Raw genomic sequence first — 24592 nt, forward strand, 5'->3', positions numbered from 1 at the left:
GATTAAGCAATGTGATAATTTAGCAGTAGCATAAAGAGTTACTGTGGTGCTAGCCTATGTGTGAAAACTAATGCTGTGCTTTCAGATGGTATTGCTGAGGGACAGCATGTAAGTAAGACATGGGAGGCCGAGGTTAGATTCTTGGGGATGCCGGAGATAATGGTACGGAAAGAGAAGCCACTGCAAGTGATACTCTGGTTGCAGTTGGATAGATAAGAATGGAACCACGTGAGAATAGTGCCACCAGCTGGACAGTGGTGGGAAGGCGTTGGAGGAGGATGGTATGGTTTTTTTTATTCATCATGGGATGTGGGTGTTGCTGGTTAGGCCAACATTTATTGCCCATCTCTAATTGCCCTTGTTCAGAGAGCATTTTCAAGAGTCAACCACATTGTTGTGGGTCTGGAGTCGCCTGTAGGCTAAGGGCAGCAGATTTCCTTCCCTAAAGAACATTAGTGAACCAGATGGGTTTTTACAACAATCAGCAATGGTACCATGGTCATCGTTTTAATTCCAGATTTTTTTATTGAATTCAATTTCACCATCTGCTATGGTAGGATTTGAACCCTGGGTCTCTGAAATACTAATTCAGTGACTACTACAGTGCTACTGCTTCCCCCATAAATGCTACAGGCAGGGCGAGGAACGATAGTTTTTCCGTGTCACAGACATATAGAATTTAATTTGTAACTTCAATTTCATTAAGATTGATTTCGATACCGTGGCAGGACTGTGGAGGAATTCAAACATGGAGTTCTGGGAATGATTTGGGAACCACAACGTGTTCAAAGACTTTGGAGTGAAAAAGGAGGCTAGAAATGGCAGTAGTTTGCAAGGACAGTGGGATCAAACATTTTTTTTTAGCAAATGACAGAGTGGGATAATGCCTGACAAGGGAGTGCCCACAACAATATCTGCTAACTTTGGGAGCATGAGGGGAAGTTGGATGGTCAGCACTTTATTGAGAATAGGGTCCACGGAGTAGGAGTTGGACCTTGAGGATGAGATGAGTTCAGAGAGGCCTGAGGGCAGATAGGAGAGAAACTAGAGAAGAATGCAAATTTAGGGCTAAGGCAGCAGGGAATTTTAGAGGAAGTTTGGCCCAGCAGGCTAGTGGAAGGAAGAGAAGCAGCAGAGGCAGCTGATGGGTTGATCTTGATCTTGGTGACAAAGAAGTCCATTCCTCGCACTTGTTGGAGGTGAGGGTGGAGGAGACAGCAAGAGGGGTTTAAGAAGACAGTTTGCAATAGAAACCATGGGATGATCCCAGAATAATGAGTAGTTTTAGCAGACGAGAGCAGGAGCTAATAATGTTTTGTGATCCAGCCAGACCTGATGATGGATTGCTAAACCAGTTGCCAAGTTTGCATCCTTTGGACTTGAGGGAGCTGAGATAAGAACCATATCGGGGAACGACTGGAGGGAGATTTAGAAAAGTAAAGAGAAAGGGCAGGGTAATAATGCAGTGTAATGAAATGGGTAATGATAATCGGAGTGCTACAGCAGGAAGCAAAGTGTACCAGCAAGTAAAGTCAGGGTAGGCAAAAATCGTAAAAAGACAGAATTAAAGGCTCTTTAGCTGAGTGTATGCAGCATTGGTAACACGATGAATGAATTGATGGCACAAATAAAGATCGATATGATATGACCATTGGGGAGACATCATTGCAAGGTGACCAAAGCTAAGACCTGAATATTCAATGGTATTTGACTTTTCAAGAGGACAGAACTAAAGGGAAAGGAGATGGGATAGCTATTAATAAAGGATGAGATCAGTATTCTTGTTCAGAAAATCGAAGTGTGAAATCAGTTTGGATGGGGTGAGATAAGTAACATAAGAAAAAAGTCGCTTTTAGTGACTTTAGGAGCAGTTTATAGGACCCCTAACTGTAGCTACACAGCAAGACAAGAGTAGACATCAAGAAATAATGGGGCTTTGCAAGAAAAAGGTACTATAATAATCATGGGTGACATTAATTCTCACATTGATTGGACAAATCAAATTGGCAAAGGTAGCCCAGAGAATGAGTTTATAGTGTATTTGTGACAATTTCTCAGAATAACATTCCATGGATCCTACCAGGGAACAGGCTATTTTGGACTAGTAATGCATAATTAGACTAGATTAATTGAAGACCTCCATTGTGAAGGACCCTCTGGGAAAACATGATCAAAACATTATAGAATTTCATATTCAGTTTGAAAATGAGAAATATGGGTCCATAAATAATGTCTTACCCTTGCAATTACCTTTATTTAAATTTATGGTGACAGAGTTGGCTAAAGTACACTGGGTAAATAGGTTAAAAGGGAAGCTGGTAGAGAAGTAGTGCCAGATATTTAAGGAGATATTTCAGAACTAAAAATATATATATATATTCCATTGAGGAAGAAAGACTCCTACCAGAAGGATGCACCATCCATAGCTAACTAAGGAAGTTAAGGGTGGTCAAATTGAAAGAAAAGGCATACAATGCTGTGAAGATTTGTGATGAGCCAGAAGATTGGGAAAGTTTTAGAAAAAAGTAAAGATTGATTTAAAAAGCAGGAAGAAGTTGGAGTATGAGAGAAAAGTAGCAAGAAATACAAAAACTTCTGAAAGTATATATAAAAAAAAACAGTAGCTAAAGTGAGTTTGGCTATTTGGAGGGTGAGACCGCGGAATTAATAATGGGAAACGAAGAAATGGCAGAGGTTTTGAACAAGTATTTTTAATCAGTCTTCATAGTAGCAGACACAAAAAGAGCCCCAAAAATCAAGAGGCAAATGGGAAGGAGGAACTTAAAATAATCACTATCACTGGAGAAAAAGCAATGGAAATATTAAAGGATTTGAGACAGACGAGTCCCCTCGACCTAGTGTCTTAAAATAAGTGGTGTCAGAAATAGTGGATGCATGCTTGTAATCTTTCCCTGGATTCTGATAAGATTCAGTGGATTGGAAATATAGCATCTCCTGGTCAAGAAAGGAGACAGAAAGTAAGAAACTTTAGGCAATTGATCCAACATATGTTGTTGGAAAAATGCTGGAACCGGTTCATTGAAGAGTAGTAGCAGGACTTACAGAAAGTCATAACTGCAATCAGACAGAGTCAACATGATTTTGCAAAAGGAAAATCATATTTGACAAATTTATTAAGATTTCTTTGAGGATGTAACAAACAGGGTGGATAAAGGGCAACCTGCAGATGTAGTGTATTTGGATTTCCAAAAAACATTCAATAAGGTGCCACATAATGAGGGTTACTACACAAAGAGCACAGAAAGGTGACTGGTTAGTTAATGGGAAACAGTCAGGATAAATGGGATAAATTTATAGGTGGCAAGCTGTTTCTAGTGGAGTGCCACAGAGATCAGTGCTGGGTCTTCAATTATTTCCAATTTGTATTAATGACTTGGGTGAATTGACAGGCTATGAAGTAGCCAAATTTAGTGGTGACATAAAGGTAGGTAAGAAAGTTGTGAGGTGGACACAAGAGGTTGCAAAGAGATGTAGGTTAAGTGAGTGGGCAAAAATTTTATCAGATGGAGTATAATATGGACAACTGAGGTTGCCTGCATTGACGAGAGGAATAGAAAAGCAGGATATTGTTTAAATGGAGAGCGACTGCAGAATGCTGTGGTACAGAGGGACCTGGGTGCCCTTGTATATAAATCATAAGTCAGTGTGCACGTGCAGCAAGTAATTAAGAAGGCAAATGTAGTGTTGGCTTTTTTGCAAGGAGAATGAAGTATTAAAGTAGGGAAATCTTGCTACAACTGATCAGAGCATTGATGAGACTACACCTAAAGTGCGTGTGCAGTTTTGGTCATATGTGAGACGTACTTGCATTGGAAGCAGTTCAGAGAAGGCTTACTAGGCTGATTCCTGGGATGAGGGGTTTGTCTTATGAGAAAAGTTTGAGCAGGTTGGGGCTATTATAATTGGATGTTAAAAGAAATAGGTGATTTTATTGAAAAAGATTCTGAGGAAGCTCGACAGTGTAGATGCCAATATGATGTTTCCTCTTTTGGAGAATCTAGAACTGGGGTCGCAGATTCAAAATAAAGGGTTTCCCGTTTGAGTGAGATGAGGAGGAATTTCTTCTCTCAGGATTGTTAGTCTTTGGAATTCCCTCCCCAATGAGCAGTGGAGGTTTGGTCTTGGAGTATCTTCAAAGACCCAGAGTTAGACAGAATTTTAACTAACTGCTGGAAAAAAAGACATGCTGTTGAAGCTTTTCGTCTTGCATTCATCGGGACAGGTTCACAAGAAGCTCAAAGGGAACAACAATTTGTACTTCACAAGAAGAGGGTGCAGATTGGTTGACAAGTGGATTCTGCTTGGTAGAGGCATTGCCGTGGAGAATGCACCAGGGAATGATTGTTCCCTAAGCTTTTGTTTAGTTGAAAAAAACGCAATGTACGGACATGTTCTTTCTGTTTGCAAAGGACAGAGCCCTGTGTGTGAATATATGTACCTTCTGGCACACGTAAGTGAGCCCAACTGATAACCTTAAACTGGCTGTCAGCATAATTCTTAGCACAATCAGGGTTGTTTAGCAAGTGTTATCCAATCACAAAAGCAAGTCTCATGTTGCACACTTCTGACTTTTGCAAGCACATGCTAGTTGAGTACAGTCAGTATTTCACCTGGAGCAAATAGCTGAAGGGATGTTTGATATGATCCTCCAGTTGTTGGGACATATGACCTACCTACCTATCATCACCTCGGCATTGAAATTCATACACCACATTGCTCATTTGTGTGGTGGGAAGAACGTCTTGGCCTGACGGCAGCATCTTATTCATGAAGAATACCCCTCATGTTGCTCCTGCATAGTAGCAGTGTGAAACAGCTAGCTTTACCTGTTGCTCTTTTTTATTTTTGAGGCACCTTACCTTTAATCTGAGGAACTCTGGGCACTTTTCGGGACCGAAAGTGGCGGCCTTAGGGCCATTCATGAGTGTGTGCAACATATATGAGCAGCGATCTGATCAGGGTAACCATTATCCAGCAGAATAGCTTTGCGCTCTATTTTGGCATCAAGCTTGCATTGAGCAAATGGCTCGGGCTCTATTTTTGAGCTTGCTGATAAGGCCACTCTTAGTGCGTGGAACTGCAGGGATCCCAATGAGTACATTGTAAGGTGTAAGTGGGCTTGCTGTGGACAATAGTAGAGAATCCCATGGCATATTTCTCAAGGAAATGGGCTAATTTGGCTCCATTCCAAAGGTGAATGGAGTGCAAGATGGAGTCCAATAAGGTGTGTAAGGAAATTCTTACATGCAGTTGCAGATTCAAATATGACAAATGTATCATCTACATATTGGAAATATGGAAGGGGCAGGAGATTAGGGGCCATTTGTGGTTGACTCTTAAATGCACTCTGGACAAGGGCAATTAGGAATGGGCAATAAATGCTGGTCTAGCCAGTGACCCCACACCCCATGAACAAATGTATTTTTTAAAAAATCCATCAAAGGCACATTTCTCCTGGAAACTGACAAAGATTTTGGAGACACCTGGGACTAGGCATACATGGTGTTTTAATTTCCTGAATTAAAAAACAATTTCATGCAATGAACCATGAGGATGAATTCTATCATATCCACCACCAGGCAGCTCGTTGCGCTTACACAAGTCCAACAAGCATTTTTGTAACTTGCTTTCGAGCAGGCTGTGCTGTCATGCTTAGTGGCATGTCCAATGGACACTAATTCAGACCTGTCATTAAGAACAACATGTAGTTTGTTGATACAGACTATCCCACTCCCTTTGTTCCACAGATGCTGTCAGACCTGCTGAGTTTTTCCAGCACTTCCAGTATTTGTTTCAAATATCCAACAACCGCAGTATTTTGCTTTTACATATATGTATATCTGGTTTATCCTTGAGGCCTCACAATGCTAGAAATTTGTGAAAATTGGCCAAGTTGTTGGTTATCTCACAGTGTACATGCGCTAGATCAGCTAGTGCACTTGCAAAGACTTGGTGTCTTCACTGGATGCTGGTTTATGGTGGGATCGCTGGGAAGAGAGGATTTCAAGCTGAGGAAATTTTTGATTGGCATGGGAGTTGAGCAGGGAACTGCAGCTAAGGCCACAATCAGTTCAGCCATGATCTTATTGAAAGGTGGAGCAGATTCAAGGGGTTGAATGGCCTACTCCTATTTCTTATGTTATGAGAGTACGTAATAATTTTATTGGGGACTAGGGTATTAAAGCTGTGCAGTTGCACAAGTCGGTGGTTGCTGAAATGGTATTGCGAAAGGAAGGCCAAAGGCTAGGTACCATTGTAGGTGAATTGGGGAACAGTTTTTCTTTCTAGGGGTGGACACGAAGGGAAATAGGTTTTGGACATTGAAGGAGGATGTAAATGGGGAGCAATACAAAGAAGTGATAGAGTAAGATGCTTCCACTTGTGCAGATCATCAAAACCAGGAGCCATAAATATGAGAGTCACTAATAAATCCAATAAGGAATTCGGGAAAAATTTTTTTTTACCTGGAAGGGGGTGAGAATATGGAACTCAATATCACAAAAAGTAGTTCAGGCAAAAAGCAAAGCTACATTTTAAGGGGAAATTGGCTAAACACGTGGGCAAGAAAAGAGTGGAAGGTTATGTTAATAGAGTTAAATTAGTTTGAGGGGAGATGCTTCTGAAGCATAAACACCAGCCATAAACCAATTGGTGTGAAAGGTCTATTTCTGTGCTGCAAATTTTGTGTAATATTGAGACAGACGTTCGCTGACTGTCGAGGGTGAGTGAGGAAAGAAGCTGATTAGAACTTGGAATAGGAAACCTGTATCAGAGCATCAAGTTGGTAAAATAGTCTGCATATCTCATGCCAACCTGCTTTCTTTTATTCTACCAGGCTGCTGGACATTGGAACCTGCTTTGCCAGCTTCTTTTGCTCAGTCCTTCCTGCCTATCGCCAAACTCAAGAAGTTTTTCAGGAGTTCTATGTCTTGTACTTGTCTTGACTTTGTATTTTGATATCTCTCTCATTGTCTTATGCTAATATCAGTGTTGCCATTTCACCATCATCTATTCTGCCCATAGCACTTCATAGGATATTCAATTTCTTTTCCTGTTTGTGGTGTGTTCTCTTCCTTTTTAAATACGTTTCATTGATAATGGATCCAGTAAAGGGTTCACACCTGAATAATTAACTTGTCTATTCTTTCCACAGATGCCTGACATGGTGAGTGTTTCTGATTTTTGTTCCAGACTTGTAGTATTTTGCTTTTTGTTTCGTTCTGAAGAAAATTGTTCACTGCCCGCACCCACGTCCTACCCAATATTTTCCTCGAGCCCTCCCCTCCCCGCCCCCTTTTTCTTTTGCAGTAATATATCTCTTAAAAAGAATATGGATGCTGATTTAGCAAACCATCTTATTTAATTTAAATTGAAAACCTGTTTAAAATGCAGCCTGGTTGCCAAGGCCAGCTTTCTACATAATATTCAGCTTCCCTGTACTGTTAGTGGTTTGCATAAAAATAGATTTAAATCTGTTTCTTAATTGGGAAAATTTACATTTTTTCACCAGTGCATCTTTGGAATTTGCCTACTAACACTATACAATTTTAAGGATTCATGGCCAATACCATATCTATTCCTTCAATCAGTTCTGCAATATTTATGGCATCTCCTGAAATCTTCATTCTCTCCCATTACCATTTCTAGTCATCCTGCCTTTATCATTTTTACTGAAACTCAATTTTCACCTTGTCAAGCCTCTTAAATATTCTTAATTGTTGAGCTAAAGGAAGTGAATACATTTCTGTTCTCCTGTCCCTGCTCCTTTGTGTTAGTTGTTTTGATTCAGCTCTCTTCTGGTTTCCAGTGGTTAGAGCTCTGTGTCCTTCAATTTTGGATTCGTGTGCTATCTTTATTTCTGTGCTTCATCTTCTTCTGGGATACAGGTTATGAACTAAAGTGGTTGCGTTTTTCCCCAGACATCTCTGGGACTACAGATAGAGACAGTGGACTATGACCTTGTCCCTGGCTGCAGATTGTATGTGCAGCCAGAGCAAGCAACAAGTGGCTGAAATGCATTCTTCTGCCAAGGCCTAGAGCAGTGCTACAAAGAATGCCAAGTAGAAACCCTCCCTTTGGGGAAGCTTGCCAATACAAGATTACAAGATGCTTGTGAAAGGCACGTGGTTGAGAGGAGCTGATGTGGTCAACTCAGCTTGTAACATCACCTCCTCAATAAATATTAGTCAATAGAAAGTTCTAGTACATCATTCGTCCCTGAATTGTAAACCTCTCCTATCACAGCATCTTGATTTTAGGCAATTTGATATTTCAGTCCACAACATATGTCAAATGCAATCCATTCATGCTTAGTTCGTGCACCTTTTATCCTAATCTGATCAAAAGCAAGCAGCTGCTTTTTCTGCAGTCTGTTGTGATGGGATAATGGAAAGTGTTCTTGTGGATCTCACACACTGTCCCAGCACCCTACCCGTTTCAATAACTTAATCAAAGAATTAACATGTCAAAGTACTTTGGCTCAAGAATTGTACAGCATCAAAGGAGGCAAGGTGGCAGGACACAAGACACCTTGTCCCCAAAGATGTATGCTCACTATTGGAATCCAGTTCCCTTTTCACTATTATAAAAAAAAAAAATTTGAGGAGTTACTGTTGCACTTTTGTTTAGCCAAGTATGGATAGACTACTTGGTAATATGCCTCAGAAGCTGGATAAAGCTGTCACAAATTGCACCTTTTCTTGTGGCATTTCATCTCAGACATGTTGACCATATAGGAGATGCTGCACGGATTCAACAGCATGATACTGGGGCTAAAACGGTTAAATTATGAAATCTGGTTGCATAGATTTTGTTAGGTAAGGGAATTAAGGGTTATGGAATCAGGGCAGATGCATGGAGCTAAGATGCACCTAGCCATGATATAATTAAATGGTGATATAAGCTTGGTGTTGGAAAGCGGCCTACTTCATAAGTTTCTAATAGGCTGAGTGTAGCACACAAAAGCTGTGAACTTCATGGCAGCATTTTATTCGGGTAGCAGTTGTAAACCGCACACACTTTTGATTTTAGTATGATATTTATTCGGACCCATCAGAGGCTTAGCTGTTTTAATTCATCCTCAGGTATCCATTTCCCTCCATGTCATTTTTAAACGGTTAAATCCTTAATCTTGTATGAGGGTCGTTTGTATTGTGTTTATTCCATTAGCTGAATAATTTGTTTGCCATGTGGTGGTGCCTTTCAGTTTGATTTGCAAGAAAGCTCTTGGACTCTTGCTGAAAATTTTCAACATAAATAATATCTTGTCACTTGTGTAATGGTCTCTGTTAGCAAATAGCCATTTTGCTCAGTTTTGCTGACCTCAGACTGCACAGAGACCATCCAATAAAAAAATTGGTGTGTGAGTGTGCACACCTGTGGGTTTCCAGATATAGTGGTTGTAATTGGCCACAGTATTTCAATATAATGTCCTTTTTCTCCTCCTTCCATGTCCCCATTTTTCTCTTCACATCAATGTAAAATCCTTTTGCCAGCAGTGCAGCTTCTCAGCTGATGAATTAATGTAGTTTTTGCTGTTATTGAAAATAATTCTTGTACGTCTGATGAGAGGCATTCTCTGCACCCCTTCTTCCCCCCCCCCCCCCCACCCCAGCCATGCTGCTCCCATGGTACTTCACTTAACTTAACAGCCAAACCATGTCAACCTTTTGCACTGCTTCAATTCTGGCCTCTTATGTAATACTGATTTCCATTGCTCTTACCATTGGCAGTTATGCCTTTGGTTGCCTAGGCCCCAAGCCCTGGAATTCTTCAACTAAAGAAACTCTCCCTGCTCCTTTAAGATACTTGATAAAATCGATCTCTTCTCATCAAGCTTTTGACCAACTTGTCTAATATCCACTTAATGTGGTTTCCTGTCACATTCTATGCAATAATTTTCCTGTGTACAGTTGTGGGAAATTTTGAGCATAACTTAAAGCCATATCCATTCGGTTTGAAGCCTTGCGTTCTCCTTTGTGTCCTGCCGAGTTTATAGTTGTACAGGTTTCTAAAACTGAATGCTTTTTCACACTGTAGGAACCTGTTGTTCTGTAAATGCTAGGGAATTTGTGTACGTATTGCAAACTGTACCTTCTTTAAAAAAAACAATAACCTCAATGTATATGTTTCAACAAATTGCCACCAGAAATAAAAACAGCTAGCTTAAGAAATGTTTGTGTTTCTCTCTACAGCGAGCCCAGGCTGCTCTACAGGCAGTAAATGCGATGCACACTAGCAACATGTCTATGACAGGCAGCACGGTTAATGAGGGCGCATTAACAGCTGGTTCAGTCCTGCGCATCATTGTGGAGAATCTCTTTTATCCTGTCACTCTGGAGGTCTTGCATCAGGTATGGATTCACTATATTTGGGAATGAAGAATAGCCATTTCGAGTAACATAGCTTAAAAATAGTTGTTAATAGTACAAATTGAATTGGATATCAGCACTCTGCATAGGTAAACCCAGTGTATTAAATGTGTAAAGCAGTCCATACATTTATATTAAAAACTACTAGACTTGAAAGCCCTAACATCTCCTATTTTCTCCCCTTCGAATTTGTTCCAGCCTTTTGATTTGGATGACTTTTTGTCATGTGCCATTTTCTAACTGTGCCATTTTCCAACAGTGGCCATATTTAAGCAATTTACACTCAACCCAATATCACTGCTTGAAGGTATATCTCTGAGTGCCACCTATGACTAGATGTTTTAACATATAATTATTTTGTCCCCATTTCAACTTTGTGGGCAAATGCCTGAGCTGTATTTGGGCTTGCCCTGATGGTACAGCAACTTTATGGCCTTTTATTTGAAGACTAGTTTTTGTCAAGAGTTCTGTTTGCTCTAGTTCACACAGTCTCTATTTAAATCACCACTGTTCACAGAGTACATAGACTCTATTATAAGTTAGACTGTATTGTAAATTGGACTGATGTAATCTTGTCCTGCCTTCAACTCATTGACACGGTGATGTCAGTGCTCACTTTTAATTGAGGTTTGTGTTGAAGCCTGGTGCAATGGCTGCTAACAAATGAACTTGCCAGTTGAGTGGCCTGGTCTCCTTTTATACTGATGCACATTTTACTCCAAACAGATCTTTACCAAGTATGGAACTGTGCTGAAAATCATCACCTTCACAAAGAACAATCAGTTCCAGGCATTGCTACAGTATGCTGATCCAATGCATGCTCATCATGCTAAACTGGTTAGTGTTGGGTACAACAGGTAGTACTTTTATAATTGTTAGCTGCTATATCCCTATCAAAACTACTACTCTGACACTTTAAAATGACTTGCGCTCTCTTTTGAATGTAACTTCTACTTGTGTTATTCTACTTCTAACTAGTATACAGAATTTCAGAAAATTGTCAAAGACAAACGTATTGTGTAGATGCTACTAATCTGTTTGTTATTTTTAAAAGGTTGACTCTCTAGCCTCTGATCTCCACCTCTTTTCTATTGGGCTCCCCATTGTGAATGCAAAACCCATCCAATATGGATAGACTTCCACCAGTAGTACTCTAACTAGCTACTAGCAGGTGCCTGAGAGTAATCTTGGAATGATTCCTTCCACTTCCTTCTCCATGATGGTTGGCTGAGAATACTGGTTTATTATTTAGTAGATCATAAGCATGAGTCCTGTCTTCCACCATTTAATACCATCCTTTTTTTTTTGCTTTTTGTTTTCCTATCCACCGTGTATTTCTGCACCATTTTTGCCCTTTCAAAGCAAAAGCACAGTTTTGAACAGGAGAACTTGGGTCTCTTGTCCAATAGCAGTCTTGAGTCTATAGATGGGAGGCAATCAAGAGAAATGCTGTCTTTTTTTCTCCATCCTGAGCCATCTCTAAATAAAGTTGGCATTTGAATATTATATAGTGAAATCAAAATATAGTGGAAAAATAAACTTAATTAATTGAGTAGCACAATGGTGAAGCACATTAGACCTTCATTGTTGTGCAACAGTTCAGTAAGGCTTAGGTTTGAACCTTTAATCCCCATGTATTGAGCTACCATGGTGTTATGAGGGAATGGCAGGAGGGAAGGGAGAAAAGTTAAATGGACTATTCTTACATACTCCAAAGTCTGTGGTAGAGCAGCATAGGAGGTGGTCTGGGAGCTGGTTGAATGTTTTTGCAGTTAGCTGGGGGTAGCACGTTGTGTATGGGCATACTTTTGAGGAGAAGGGGATACTAAGCCTTAAGATGCAAGTCAGATGTTCATTCTTTGTGTTCTAAGTATTTTTGACTCCAATAAATTCGTACCTTGTTTTAACATGAAGAAGCCTTCCCAGAAACATTTCCAGTGCAGAATGGAACTACCACAATTTCCTGTTTGCAAGAGGAGCCATAACAAATGCAGAACCCTTTAGAAATAAGTGCAGATATCATGCTTGCCTCACTTTTTTCTTGTAAAGGTATTAAGAATAGAATTGTGTTTCATATATTCATATGATTCATGGTGAGCTTTTAAGCAATTATGTGAAACATTATCTGTTGCTTTAAAGATCTGTGAATTGCTGTATAATAGTTTATCTGCTTGACTTTCTCCAGACTTTGGATGGCCAGAATATCTACAATGCTTGCTGTACTTTACGTATAGAGTTCTCAAAGCTGACTAGCCTTAATGTTAAATACAACAATGACAAAAGCAGAGACTTTACGCGGCTTGATCTTCCTTCCGGCGACGGCCAGCCGACCGTTGACCCTTCTGTGGCCGCCGCTTTTGGTAAGGAAACCTCACTTCTAGGTAAATACATAATGACAGGTAAATTTTATGTTTTGTTGTTTGCTGACACTTTTCATTCCCTTTTGTTCTTCAATCTCTATCACTGTGTCTACAACAGCTACGGGAATTAAATCACTAACCTACTGTATTCTTTTCACTAATGACCAATTGTGTAGGGAATAACTGTTCCGTAGAATCGGTCTTGGGGGCATAGATTTTAAGTTGATTGGCAAAGAATCCAAGGGGAAGTGGATATCTAGTTGAATAGCAGGAAAAAAATTGCAGGATTAAATGGAAAGAACCGAGAAGTGGCACGAATTGGATAACTTCCAAAGATATGACACAGGCTTGATGGACCAAATGGCTGTGCTGTATGATTCAATGAATCTGCCCTGAGATCTGCTAACTTCAAAATGCGCTAGATCATTCTAAAATATCTTGTGTATCGTACAGATCATCTTGGTGGGTCATGAAAGGGCAGTGGCAGCCTAATCACCCGTATTGCTTGCTCATGAACCTCCCAACTGCAGTATTTTTAAACAGGACAATATAGTGGTATAGCCAGAAGCTGTGCCTGCAGCATTGATTTGGAGCTGACACAGATGATGCTGCTTTGGCTGGATCAGGAGGCTTGAATGCATAATTTCAATGAACTAACTGAAAGGAAAGTTCACCAAACTTGATTAAAAATAAGTTCTTTAAAATGCTTTTCCTGTTGTACTGTCACAGGATCATGAGGGCTAAATTTAAAAAAACAAACCTAATGTTGCTCTGAAAAGTAGATTTAAATTGACTTGAAACTTTCTGCATGGTTTATTTGGTAGGAAATATCTCCCTTTTACCTAAAGAAACATTGGAGTCCAATTAAGTTTTACAATCAACAACTGTTGACATGACATACCACAACCTGGCTATAGCTAACTGCCACTATGGGTCAGATTTGCAAAGATATTCTAATGGCAAGGACAGATAGTATTTAGATTAGTTGGTACGTTTATGTTTATTTTTATCCGGATTAGCTCCCGTTGGACACATTCCAGGTATCCACCAATTGCCTGCAGTTTTCACCCAATAATTGCCTGTGACCTTGCTTTTAATCGAACATAGTTGAGCAAGAATATCAGTTTTGTTTAGTTTAATCATGCACTGTTTTCTGACCAGTTTGTAGAGATCCTTTTAAATATGTGCAGACTGAAACTTGTTTTCGATTGAAAAATTTGGTTGTATTCCATAAGGGATTTATGTAGGGTGGCAGTTTAATTTCCAAATTGTTGCAAGATTCTTTGGGCAGAATGTTTTGAGATGATGAGGGACGATTACCCTGAGGTTAACCTTGCTGGACCAGTTTAAAAACTCAGATTATACATAGGTGGTCAGTAGTTTACTGCAGGCTGGAACTCTAATTTAGAGAATTTCGCTCCTTTTGGTTAGTTAAGTGGCTTAACACTGCATTATCATCCATTTCACAAATGTCAATGGATGACACGCAGCCTGTGTGCAAAGCATCAATTCAAAGTGCTTGATTAGTCTGAGGTCAGCTCATGACTTGGTTGTATTAACATATAAAATTAGCAAACCTGATTTTTTTTTTTCCATTGTGGAATGAGATCTATATATACTTTTGGTGTCCTTGAACTGTACAAGTTCATTTTTATAAATGAAATTAGGTATTTCATTATTACGTTTGTTACTTAGTTATGGCCAATTAATTGGAGATACCTGCATGTCATTGAGTTATAGGTAAATTTGTGCACCAGTGGACACTAGTTCTCTATTGCTTCCTCTATCTTTTATCAAAGCTTTCAGAAACTTCTGCAAAGCATTGAGACGTAACGAAAGAATCTCTTGCATCTGTGAACAAATCTCGGTAAAAGGAAAAGGCAGTACTGACTTAAGGAAGTTAGAAAGTAACTGCACTTGCAAAGTAACTACACCTTCAGTAGCAATCCTAATTGCATAATGCAGCTCAAAACAGCAATCCATGCAGAATCAATTGTTTCTATCCCCATCCTGTGAAAGGTTACCTGCCGACAAATCTGCAGCCATGTCCTCCCCCGACCCTTTACTTGGTGCCGTGCACATGAACTGAGTTTGCTGAGCGAAGAGAGGAAATCTTCTTGAGGCACTTGCCTGCCAGGTCTGATGGTGCCGCTTTCTCAAAATTGCATACAAGTTTGCATCTGTGGACAGAAGGACCAGGCCTGCCTAAGGCCACTATCTGTTTGAAAACCTCAATAGCATTACCATCACAGAATCCCTCACTATCAACACCCTGGGGGTTACCATTGACCAAAAACTGAACTGGACTAGCCACATAAATACTGTGGCTACAAGAGCAGGTCAGAGGCTAGGAATTGTGCAGTGAGTAACTCACCTCCTAACGCCCCAAAGCCTGTCCACCATCTACAACGCAAGTCAGGAGTGTGGTGGAATGCTCCCCACTTGCCTGAATGAGTACAGCTCCCACAACACTGAAGAAGCTGGACACCATCGAGGACAAAGCACCCCGCTTGATTGGCACCACATCCACGAACATTCACTCCCTCCACCACTGACACACAGCAGCAGTGTGTACCATCTAGAAGATGCACTACAGGAATTCACCAAGGCTCCTTAGACAGCACCTTCCAAACTTCCCCTCCAAGTAACTCCCTGTCCTGACTTGGAAATATATTGCCGTTTCTTCACTGTCGCTGGGTCAATATCCTGGAACACTCTTCTTAACAGCACCGTGGGTGTACCTCCACCACATGGACTGAAACAGTTCAAGAAGGCAGCTCACCACCACCTTCTCAATGGCAGCTAGGGATGGGCAGTAAATGTTGGCCCGGCCAACAAAGCCCATATCCCGTGAATGAATAAAAAAAAATTGGAGCGAATGTGGGGAATGATAGTTTTTTTTTCTGATTGTATCTAGTGTTATAACTGTTCCAATGCAATTTCACCATAGGGCAGATGCAATGTAAATTTGAACCTAATTGGGTGTAAAACTCCTTTATTACTCAAGTGCATTTTCCACATCATCCCTCATGTGGTCCTCAATATATTGAATGAGTCGATAAATTGTTACTTTTACAGTTGCTAGGTGTATTGGTAGTGAGCGACACATCTTTGCATATGCTGTAAGATAGCCAAGCACAACTATTGATTGCACTGGAGGGAAATGCAACTCCAAGTATTTTTTGAACATGAGTGAGGCATTAATTCTAACAAAAGACAACATTATTGTTGGAAAAGTAAATGTGGTGAAGTAACTGTAATTTTATATTAAATTAACATACTTGTGTTTCTTTCCCTAGGCGCACCTGGTATCATCTCCAATCCCTATGGGGGTGGTGGATTTGGCCCTGCTCTTGGCTTTCCACAAACTGCAGGTTAGCGTGCTCGGAACTGGAATAATAGATTTGTTTTAATACTTTAGCAGATTGTCACAGGAGGATTAACTTATAATTCCCTTTTAAATAAAGGAATTCTCCCAATAGCTCATTTGATTAGCATGTAAATACTGTACAAGCCAAAGAATCCCAAATCATCCTTCAGTGTGTGCTAAGTTAGCTGATGTTGATCTTGGTAGGGTTGGTTGTGGTGATGGAGGGATAGCAGCTCATAGGACTTTGTCCTCTACTTAACCATGGTTGTTATCACCTTAATCTTATCATTATCCATTGATTTCCTACTGGAAAGTACATGCTGTGGGTTGGATTGGTGTTACCTGTGTTGCACCCCTCACTTACCCACTGCAAAATGACCTTCAGTGCTCATTTCCCATTTCTGTGTGGAAGGTGCTGAAGGGTGCCCATTTCAGTGAGTCTGGAGAGAGAGGAAGGAAGCATGGGAGAATTGACATCGGGGAGGAAGCTCAAAAGTGTGTTTTAAATATAGTGACCACGTACTTTGCACTGAGATTTAACATATAATTTATTAACACATAGTGATGGGACCTGAAACCATAGTGAATTGTAAACTTTTATAGTAGTATACACATATTCTAATCATCTCAGACTCTCATCTTCAATAAATTTCTGAAGGGTATGGTTCATTATATGAAGGAAGCGCATCTGCCTTGGCTAATGTCAAAGTCTTTACTGTCTCCAGGTCTGTCTGTTCAAGGAATCCCAGGAGGGCTCGGGCATCTTGGCCTTCCACACGGTGCAGTCGGTGGTCGTCTAGCAATGCACGGTATTGGCCCAGCAGCAAACTCTGTCCTGCTAGTCAGCAACCTAAACCCTGAGGTTGGTGATATTAAGAAGCGCAATATTAGTAAATCCTGCCTACTTATTTTCAAGTTTCATAGAATACATTGCTGTATATGTTTTTGGGGGAATTTGAGCTTTCAGTATTTTTTTTTAAATTATATTTTTGGAAGACAAATTTAGTTTCAGACTGTACTACTAGTAATTTGTAACATCCACGTATGCAGAAACCATCCTTCCACCGCCTTTGATAATTATGAATCAAATCAATGCAACACTAGTATCCATTACAAGGAGCTGAGGTTTGATAGGTTCTTAAACTGACGGAGAGCCTTGACAGTTTGTGCTAGCACATATATATATTCAGTACACGTTAATGTGCCTCTGTGGATTGCTGATGTATCGTCTCATTTTGACTCAGCTTTCAGCTCATATGCGTTACCATTAACCATTATAATGCCTAATGTTGATGTTCTGAATGTGGCTTCGGTGAAGGCCAAGTTATATTTGTCGAGTGCCCCCCTACGTCTTGTCTAACCTGTGGCTCGACACTTTGTAAATGCATATTGTGCATGCTGTCCCAATGCATTGCATACTTGCACTCATTTATACCAGTAACATTCTGCAGCTCTAACTGTCTAGTGTATGGGTTTAATTACTAAACTCATGCTTGTTGTACGTGCTTAATAGCACATCATCTATCAACCTAAGGAATTGTGATAGTGGTCAGGTATAATGGCGGCATTGATCTCCGTTGAATTTGGAACACTATACAACTTGTGTCATAAAGGAGCTTATATGATGCAAATCACAAAAAATTAATATGCAAGTACAGAAAGTAATTAGGAAGGCAAATGGAATGTTGGCCTTTCTTGCAATGGGGATAGAGTATAAAAGAAGTCTTGCTGCAACTGTACAGGTCATTAGTGAGACTGCATCTAAAGTACTGAGGGATTATTTGCATTGGAAACAGTTCAGAGAAGGTTCACTAGGTTGATTCCTTTTATTCGTTCATGGGATGTGGGCATTGCTGGCTAGGCCAGCATTTATTGCCCATCCCTAATTGCCCTTGTTCAAGGGGGAATTTAAGAGTTAACCATATTGCTGTGGGTCTGGAGTCACAAGTAGGTAAGATTTCCTTCCCTAAAGGACATTAGTGAACCAGATGAGTTTTTATGACCATCGGCAATGGTTTTTTAAATTCCAGATTTTTTTAAAACTTAAAATTCCTTCATCTGCTATGGTGGGATTCAAACCTGGGTCTCCAGAGCATTACCCTGGATCTCTAGAATACTAGTCAGTGACTATGCCACCATCTTCCCTCTTCCTGAGATGCAGGAGTTGCCTTATGAGAAAAGGTTAAGCAGGTTGGAACTATACCCATTGGGTTTTAGAAGAATGAAAGGTAATCTTATTGAATGTATAAAATTCTGAGGGGGCTTGACAAAAAATAAAGGGCCTTCTATTTAAGGTGGAGATAAGGAGCTACTCCTCTGAAGGTTATTAGTCTTTGGCGCTCTCTCCCCCAACAAGCAGTGAAGGCTTGGTTACTGAATATATTCAAGACGGAGTTGAGACAGATTTTTGACCTACAAGGGAGGTTATAAGGGACAGGCAGGAAAGTGGAGTTGAGGCCGCAATCAGATCAGCTTTGATCTTACTGAATGGCAGAGCAGGCTCAAGGGGCCGAATTGCTGCCTCCTGCTCCTATTTCTTATGGTCTTATAATCTAAATTGAATTTCAGACCCACACCTTAAAGCACCACAATCAGAGTGACAAGGGGCTGGCGACTGTGTAATTAATGTTTTAGCATGTGAATGTGGTGCCATTAATGCCAGTCAAATAGAAGTATTTATTGCCTTCTAAAAATGGGCCCTTTCTTCTGGTGTTACTGCATTAGTGGATATCTAACGCAAATTAAATCATGTTTTTTTTTCCCCACTTATTTACTGCTTCTAAAGATTTGTTTAACAAGTAAAAGGAAACCTGGGTGAAGAGCTTACTAGAAGTGTAAAGTTTAAGTCACTGTAATAAATAACTATTCCCCACCCCCACCCAATGCCCCTGCCCTGCTAACTGTGTAGATTATAATGAAAATTCCAGGTTACTCCTTAAATAACTGTAGCTGTCATTCATTGCTCCTTGTTGGTAAATGGGTGTTATCCTTGTGTTTTCATATTCTGTGATATTTTCTGTTTTTGGCGTTTTTTGATGTATGTTACATCCATGCTACACACAATTTTTATTTCTAGAGTGTATTTGCTTCCTATTACTGTCAAGTCTGATTGAAATTAGCCGTTGTTATTACAAACTTCCCCGTTATTGTAGCTATCTCTTCTGGTCTTGCCAGAACATACATTTAGTTTAGAAAAAGTGTTCTCAATAAGGAAAGGCCCTATGCTTAAAGCAACAACAATATTTAGCTGACCCATGTGAGTTTATAAAAACAAAGATTTTCTATGCTATCGTGTTAACGTTGTTCTAATTTTCAACTTGGTATGGCTTCATTTATCAGTGAAGCAATTGCATTTTTATATAATTTGTTATAATCCATGCATTAGCTTTTCCTACAATACTCATACTCAAATTGAATGCTATTAGGATTTATTATGTAACTGTTCAGTTTAAAGGAGATTGATTTAATGCAATATGCCCATAAACACATTCTGCCACATTAGTAATTTCAACCAAATGTTTCTCACAAAACTTACGAATTCAGAGAAGCTGTTGTGATCAACAAATAATTTTGATTAAATATCTGGTTTTCACTATGCTCAAAGCAAGAATGAGTTTTAGTACTCCTGAGGAAAGCAACTGCAATTAAAATGGCCTCCCTTCATGCTAGAATAGCATTATTAGGCTTTTGAGACATGAAACATTTCTGCCAAACATGCTTTGTGTGGCAGGTGGTGAAAGTAGTTGTAGGCTTCTTTCATTTTCTATTTATGTAAACTTGTCTTTATGTAAACACGGGTATAATCCTTGTGCCAAATAAAGGCTCACTGTCATTCTGAATATGCTACCATCTATTTTTGTCGGTGGCAATTTTTCCAAATGGAAGAGAAATAAAAATATTAAATGCGAGAGGTATATAATCCACGTGCATCTGTCCTTAGATTTTTGCTAGGTGGTAAATTGTGTGTCTCGAGCGAAAACAAAGAGCAACTATGGGGCTAAGTCATTTTTGCACGGCATCGGTAGTTTGACTAAGGAAAATTGTTGATTACATCCATTGAGTTGCCAGTGGGCTGTGGAGGGATAAAGATAAGGGATAGGGTAAGATACCTTTTTTTTTTGGAAAAAGATCATTTTGAACACACATTTTACTGACTTTATAATATTTCTTTCTTTTCCCCTCACTGTCCTGCTTCACTAATTCCATCATTTTCCCAAACTTTCCATATCAACAAACGTCCCCAAAACGACAAACCTACTGCATTTGAACCTTCTTTACTTTTTTTTGTGATCAAATCGAATGCTTCATGGATCAAACTGGCCTTCAACTGTAATGCTGAAACACTCTTCGATATGGGCGATTTGATGATGTTTGTCTCCGGTCCATCTTGTGCTGACTTATTTTGTTTCCCCCTACTACAGAAGGTTTCACCTCACTGGCTGTTCATCCTCTTTGGTATGTTGTCATTTCCACTGCTATTTTACAATGAATTATTTTTGTTTGCATTTAAGTTTGTGCTTCATTCAACAGGATCTCACATCTATGCTATCAATTGATTTTACGTTAAATATTAAAATGCATGAAATTTTATTTCTGCAGTGTAGCATTTGTTAATGTGTGCACATGTCTTTTTTTCAAGTGTTTAAGTGATTGAAAATTATTTTCTTTTCCTTCCTGCTCTGATCCTGTCCTGTCTATACTCTGCTTTGTTTTATGATATCACTTTTCCTGTTTCATACTTCTGGTGAAATTAAAACTTTTTATTTTTGTTTGATCATTCTGAAGGAGTTTATGGTGATGTACATCGTGTGAAGATCTTGTTCAATAAAAAAGAAAATGCCTTAATACAGATGGCAGATGCAAACCAAGCTCAATTGGGTAAGGTTCATGAACTAATTTACTAACGTCCTTTGAGTTGTTTGCCTGTTTTCCTTCCCTTCTCCCGAATTAGGGTATGCCCAGTCCTGCCAAAACAAAATCTGGATCCCCTCAAGTGCTTGCTGTTGGGTGAACCCCACACAAGAGAACACCAAGAACTAGAGGGAAGAGATTCAAATAATTGGCAAAGGAGTAAATGTGATGTGAGGAAAAAATTTTTCACCCAGAGGGTGGTTGGAGTCTGGAACAAACTTCCTGAAAGGATGGTGGAGGCAGGTTCGATTGAAGTATTCAAAAAGGAATTAGATTGCTATTTGAAAAGAGAGAATGTGCAGGGCTACGGGGAAGGGCAGGGGAGTGAGACTAGGTGGAATGCTGTTTCAGAGAATCAGTGCAGACTCGATGGGCCAATGTAAAGATACTGTGATAGTGAATCTTGCCATTGTTGGGAGGCTGTTTGGCTTGCACAACACAGCTGAAGTTACTCATGTCTTCAGATAGCCTACATGTGTGTCCAATAGTGTCAGTAGATAACATTGGAGAACATTAGCCTTTGCAAATGTTATTTTCTCCATCTGGGAGCTGCAAGAGCAGTTGTAATGCCTTAATTGCTACCCTGGCTAAGAGCAACCAGTTCAGCTCAGATCAAATCAAATCAGTCATGTTTTTTCTCTGTGTCGGTCACACACTGGGTGTAAGTTATTTCTTGCATTTTGAGTATTTAATTTAGGAGCAATGAATTGAATCTGATTCTTGAGGTTGGAATGACTGACTTTTACTAATTGAGGCAAAAGGTGAGAGATAAATGCAAGCTCCATTCTTAGTTTCCACTACAGGTTGTAACTAGCAAACCAAAATACAGATTAATATATTAATGAGTTCACTTTATATACAGATTTTTGGTACATATGTTGCAAAACCCATTGCAATAAGGGGGAATGAGTTTTCAAGTTGATTGAAACATTTGATGCATGGGAGCAGATCATTTGCAGATATTCTTGGCTTGAGAACGGAAACAATGATCTAGTCTTTTTCGGAATACTTGAATGTTCTGCATGTTGACTTACAAATACAAACATTCTTTTCCCCTCAGCCATGAGCCACCTTAATGGGCAGAAGGTATATGGCCGGGTATTGCGTGTGACTTTGTCAAAACATCAAATGGTTCAGCTTCCTCGGGAAGGACAGGAGGACCAGGGTCTAACCAAGGACTACAGCAGCTCACCACTTCATCGCTTCAAGAAACCAGGGTCCAAGAACTTCCAGAATATTTTCCCTCCGTCATCCACCCTGCATCTCTCCAACATTCCGTGAGTAGCTTCAGGAAAATAATTTTTATCAAGGACTGGAAGGCAGCAGAACCTTTTTTAAAATCTAAAGCAGGCTGAACACAGGAACAGAATCAATTGATGGAGAAATAATTCTGCTAATAACAATACATTGTGTGGTTGTCGATTTAAGAAATTTATGCTACCTTTTGAAAAGTTGTTTTTCTTATACAGGTGAAAAAAATGTCATGACCTTTTTTATGTTGTCATCAAGTGTGTTGCAACAGCCTGACTTTGGGTGCAATATAAGCCAGTTGGATTGCCCTGCTGAGTTGCTGCCGTGGAAAGTAGGCCTGATTGCTTTCATGCTTGCAGACAATACTCTGATAACCTGATTTGAAAATGGCGTTGAATTAGCCTAACTTCACTCTCTTCCTTGTTATGTGAGATTTATTCATCATACCTTGCCACCTGTGGGCCTGTTCTGATTTATTCAGACATTTGTTGCCCATCTCTAGTTGCCCTTGACAAAGCGGTGGTGAGCCTCCACATTGAGACACTGCAATTTGTATAGTGAGAGTACTCCCACAGTGATATTAGGGAGGAATTTCCAGGATTTTGACATAGTGACTAACGAAGTAATGTAAATGTATTTCCAAGTCAGGATGTTGCTTGACTTGGAGGATAACTTGGAGATGGTGGTGTTCCCAAGCACTTGCTGCCCTTTGTAGGATGTAGAGATTAAGGGTTTAGAAGGCGTTGTTGAAGGAGGCTTGGTAAGCTGTTACATTGCATCTTGTAGACGGTACACACTGCAGCCACTGTGCACCATTGGGGGACAGAGTTAGTATTCAAGGTGGTGAATGGGTTACCATCAAAGAGGCTGCTTTTGTCCTAGATAATATCGAGTTGAATGTTGTTCAGGCTCCACTCACCCAGGCAAGTTGGGAGTGTTCCATTTCACTCCTACTTTTGTCTTTTAGATTGTGAAAAAGCTTTGAGGAGTTAGGAGTTGAGCTACGCGCTACAGAATCCCCAGCCTCTGACCTGCTCTTATAACCACAGTATTTATGTGACTGGGTCCAGTTAAATTTCTGATCAAAGGTGATTTCCCAGGATGTTGTTGGTGTGGTGCTCAGTGATAGTAATGTCACTGAATGTCAACGGCAGGTGCCCAGAGGCTTTTGTAGGGTGTAGTTGTTGCTAGCATTTGTATCGTGCAAATGTTACTTGCTACTTATCAGCCCAAGGGTGAATGTTACCTCTGTCTTGCTGCCTGCCGACGCAGACTACTTCTTTGACACAAGAATTGCAAATGGAACTGAACACTGCAATCATCAGTGGACAACCCCATTTCTGACACTTTGGAGCAGAGGTCATTGATGAAGCAGCTGACAAAGGTTGGACCTAAGACACTGCTCTGAGGAACTCTGCAGGAATATCCTGTTCAGCATATATGGAACAGGATTCTTAGGTAGGCCGGTAGGCACGGGATTGGCCGGGAACGGACAATAGCTCCCCGACCATGATTTCACGCTGGCTGGTCAGTTAATGGCCAGCTAGCTTGAAGCACATGCTGAAATGCTCAGCGCTGCTGGCATGAGGACAGGCTCTGATGTAAGCATGGGCGAGCGCTGAATAAAAGCTGCCTGAAGGCAGTGAGCTGCTTCGGGGAGCTGAAGACTTGAAAACAATTAAAGAAAGTGTTTTCCTGATTTTAAAAAATGTCCAAGCATCACAATCAATCCCCTGAACATATACATGATAAAAACGCTGTCCATAGACTTTCATTTTTTAAAATTAATAACGGAAACCTCATCCCACCCTTGGATGTGATTCCATGAAAAATGCAAAGTCCGCCTGGCCGATTTCGCCCGTCTGCCGACTGCAAAAAATCAGAGAATTGCAACTTTACTTACACTAATTGGCCTCTTAAGTGTTGGCGGGCAATCTTCCGACTTTTACACACGCCTGCAACCTAAATATCATGCGCGATTTTGCGTCCGATGGGGTCAGGCATGCACCCACACGCCAACCTAAAGATTCTACCCATGGAGTTCTATATTGTAGGTTCACCAGGTTGGCACCTCATTTTTAAGTGTTGAGTGCTACCCTGGATCATTGCCAGTTTTGGTCCACTGACTTGACGGTAATGTAGAGTATGGGGATATGCCAGACCATGAGGTTACAGATCATCTTGAAGTATATTTCTGCTATTGCTGATGTCCAGGTTTAAACCGCTAGATCTGTTCTGAACCTGTCTCACGTAGCTCATTGATAATGCCACACAAGACAATGTGTGAAGGCAGGCCTTTGTTTCCACAG

The 24592-nt window shown here is 40.2% G+C and overlaps 1 protein-coding gene across 6 annotated transcripts in view; it reads left to right on the forward strand.

Annotated features, from left to right (window-relative positions):
• ptbp3 (polypyrimidine tract binding protein 3) overlaps positions 1-24592 on the forward strand; it is a 116807-nt gene that overhangs the window by 81314 nt on the left and 10901 nt on the right. For 2 of the 6 annotated variants that reach the window (XM_041186610.1, XM_041186614.1), the window contains 9 exons: positions 7175-7186; positions 10215-10373; positions 11118-11228; positions 12577-12772; positions 16051-16125; positions 16847-16983; positions 20543-20576; positions 20907-20999; positions 22093-22309. In XM_041186610.1, coding sequence (XP_041042544.1) covers positions 7175-7186; positions 10215-10373; positions 11118-11228; positions 12577-12772; positions 16051-16125; positions 16847-16983; positions 20543-20576; positions 20907-20999; positions 22093-22309 — 1034 coding nt within the window. The remainder of the gene's footprint in view (positions 1-7174; positions 7187-10214; positions 10374-11117; positions 11229-12576; positions 12773-16050; positions 16126-16846; positions 16984-20542; positions 20577-20906; positions 21000-22092; positions 22310-24592) is intronic. The other 4 variants (XM_041186615.1, XM_041186611.1, XM_041186612.1 and 1 more) reach the window with 3 other exon arrangements.

Source organism: Carcharodon carcharias, chromosome 4 (assembly GCF_017639515.1).
Source record: "Carcharodon carcharias isolate sCarCar2 chromosome 4, sCarCar2.pri, whole genome shotgun sequence".
NCBI classification, from domain to species: domain Eukaryota; kingdom Metazoa; phylum Chordata; class Chondrichthyes; order Lamniformes; family Lamnidae; genus Carcharodon; species Carcharodon carcharias.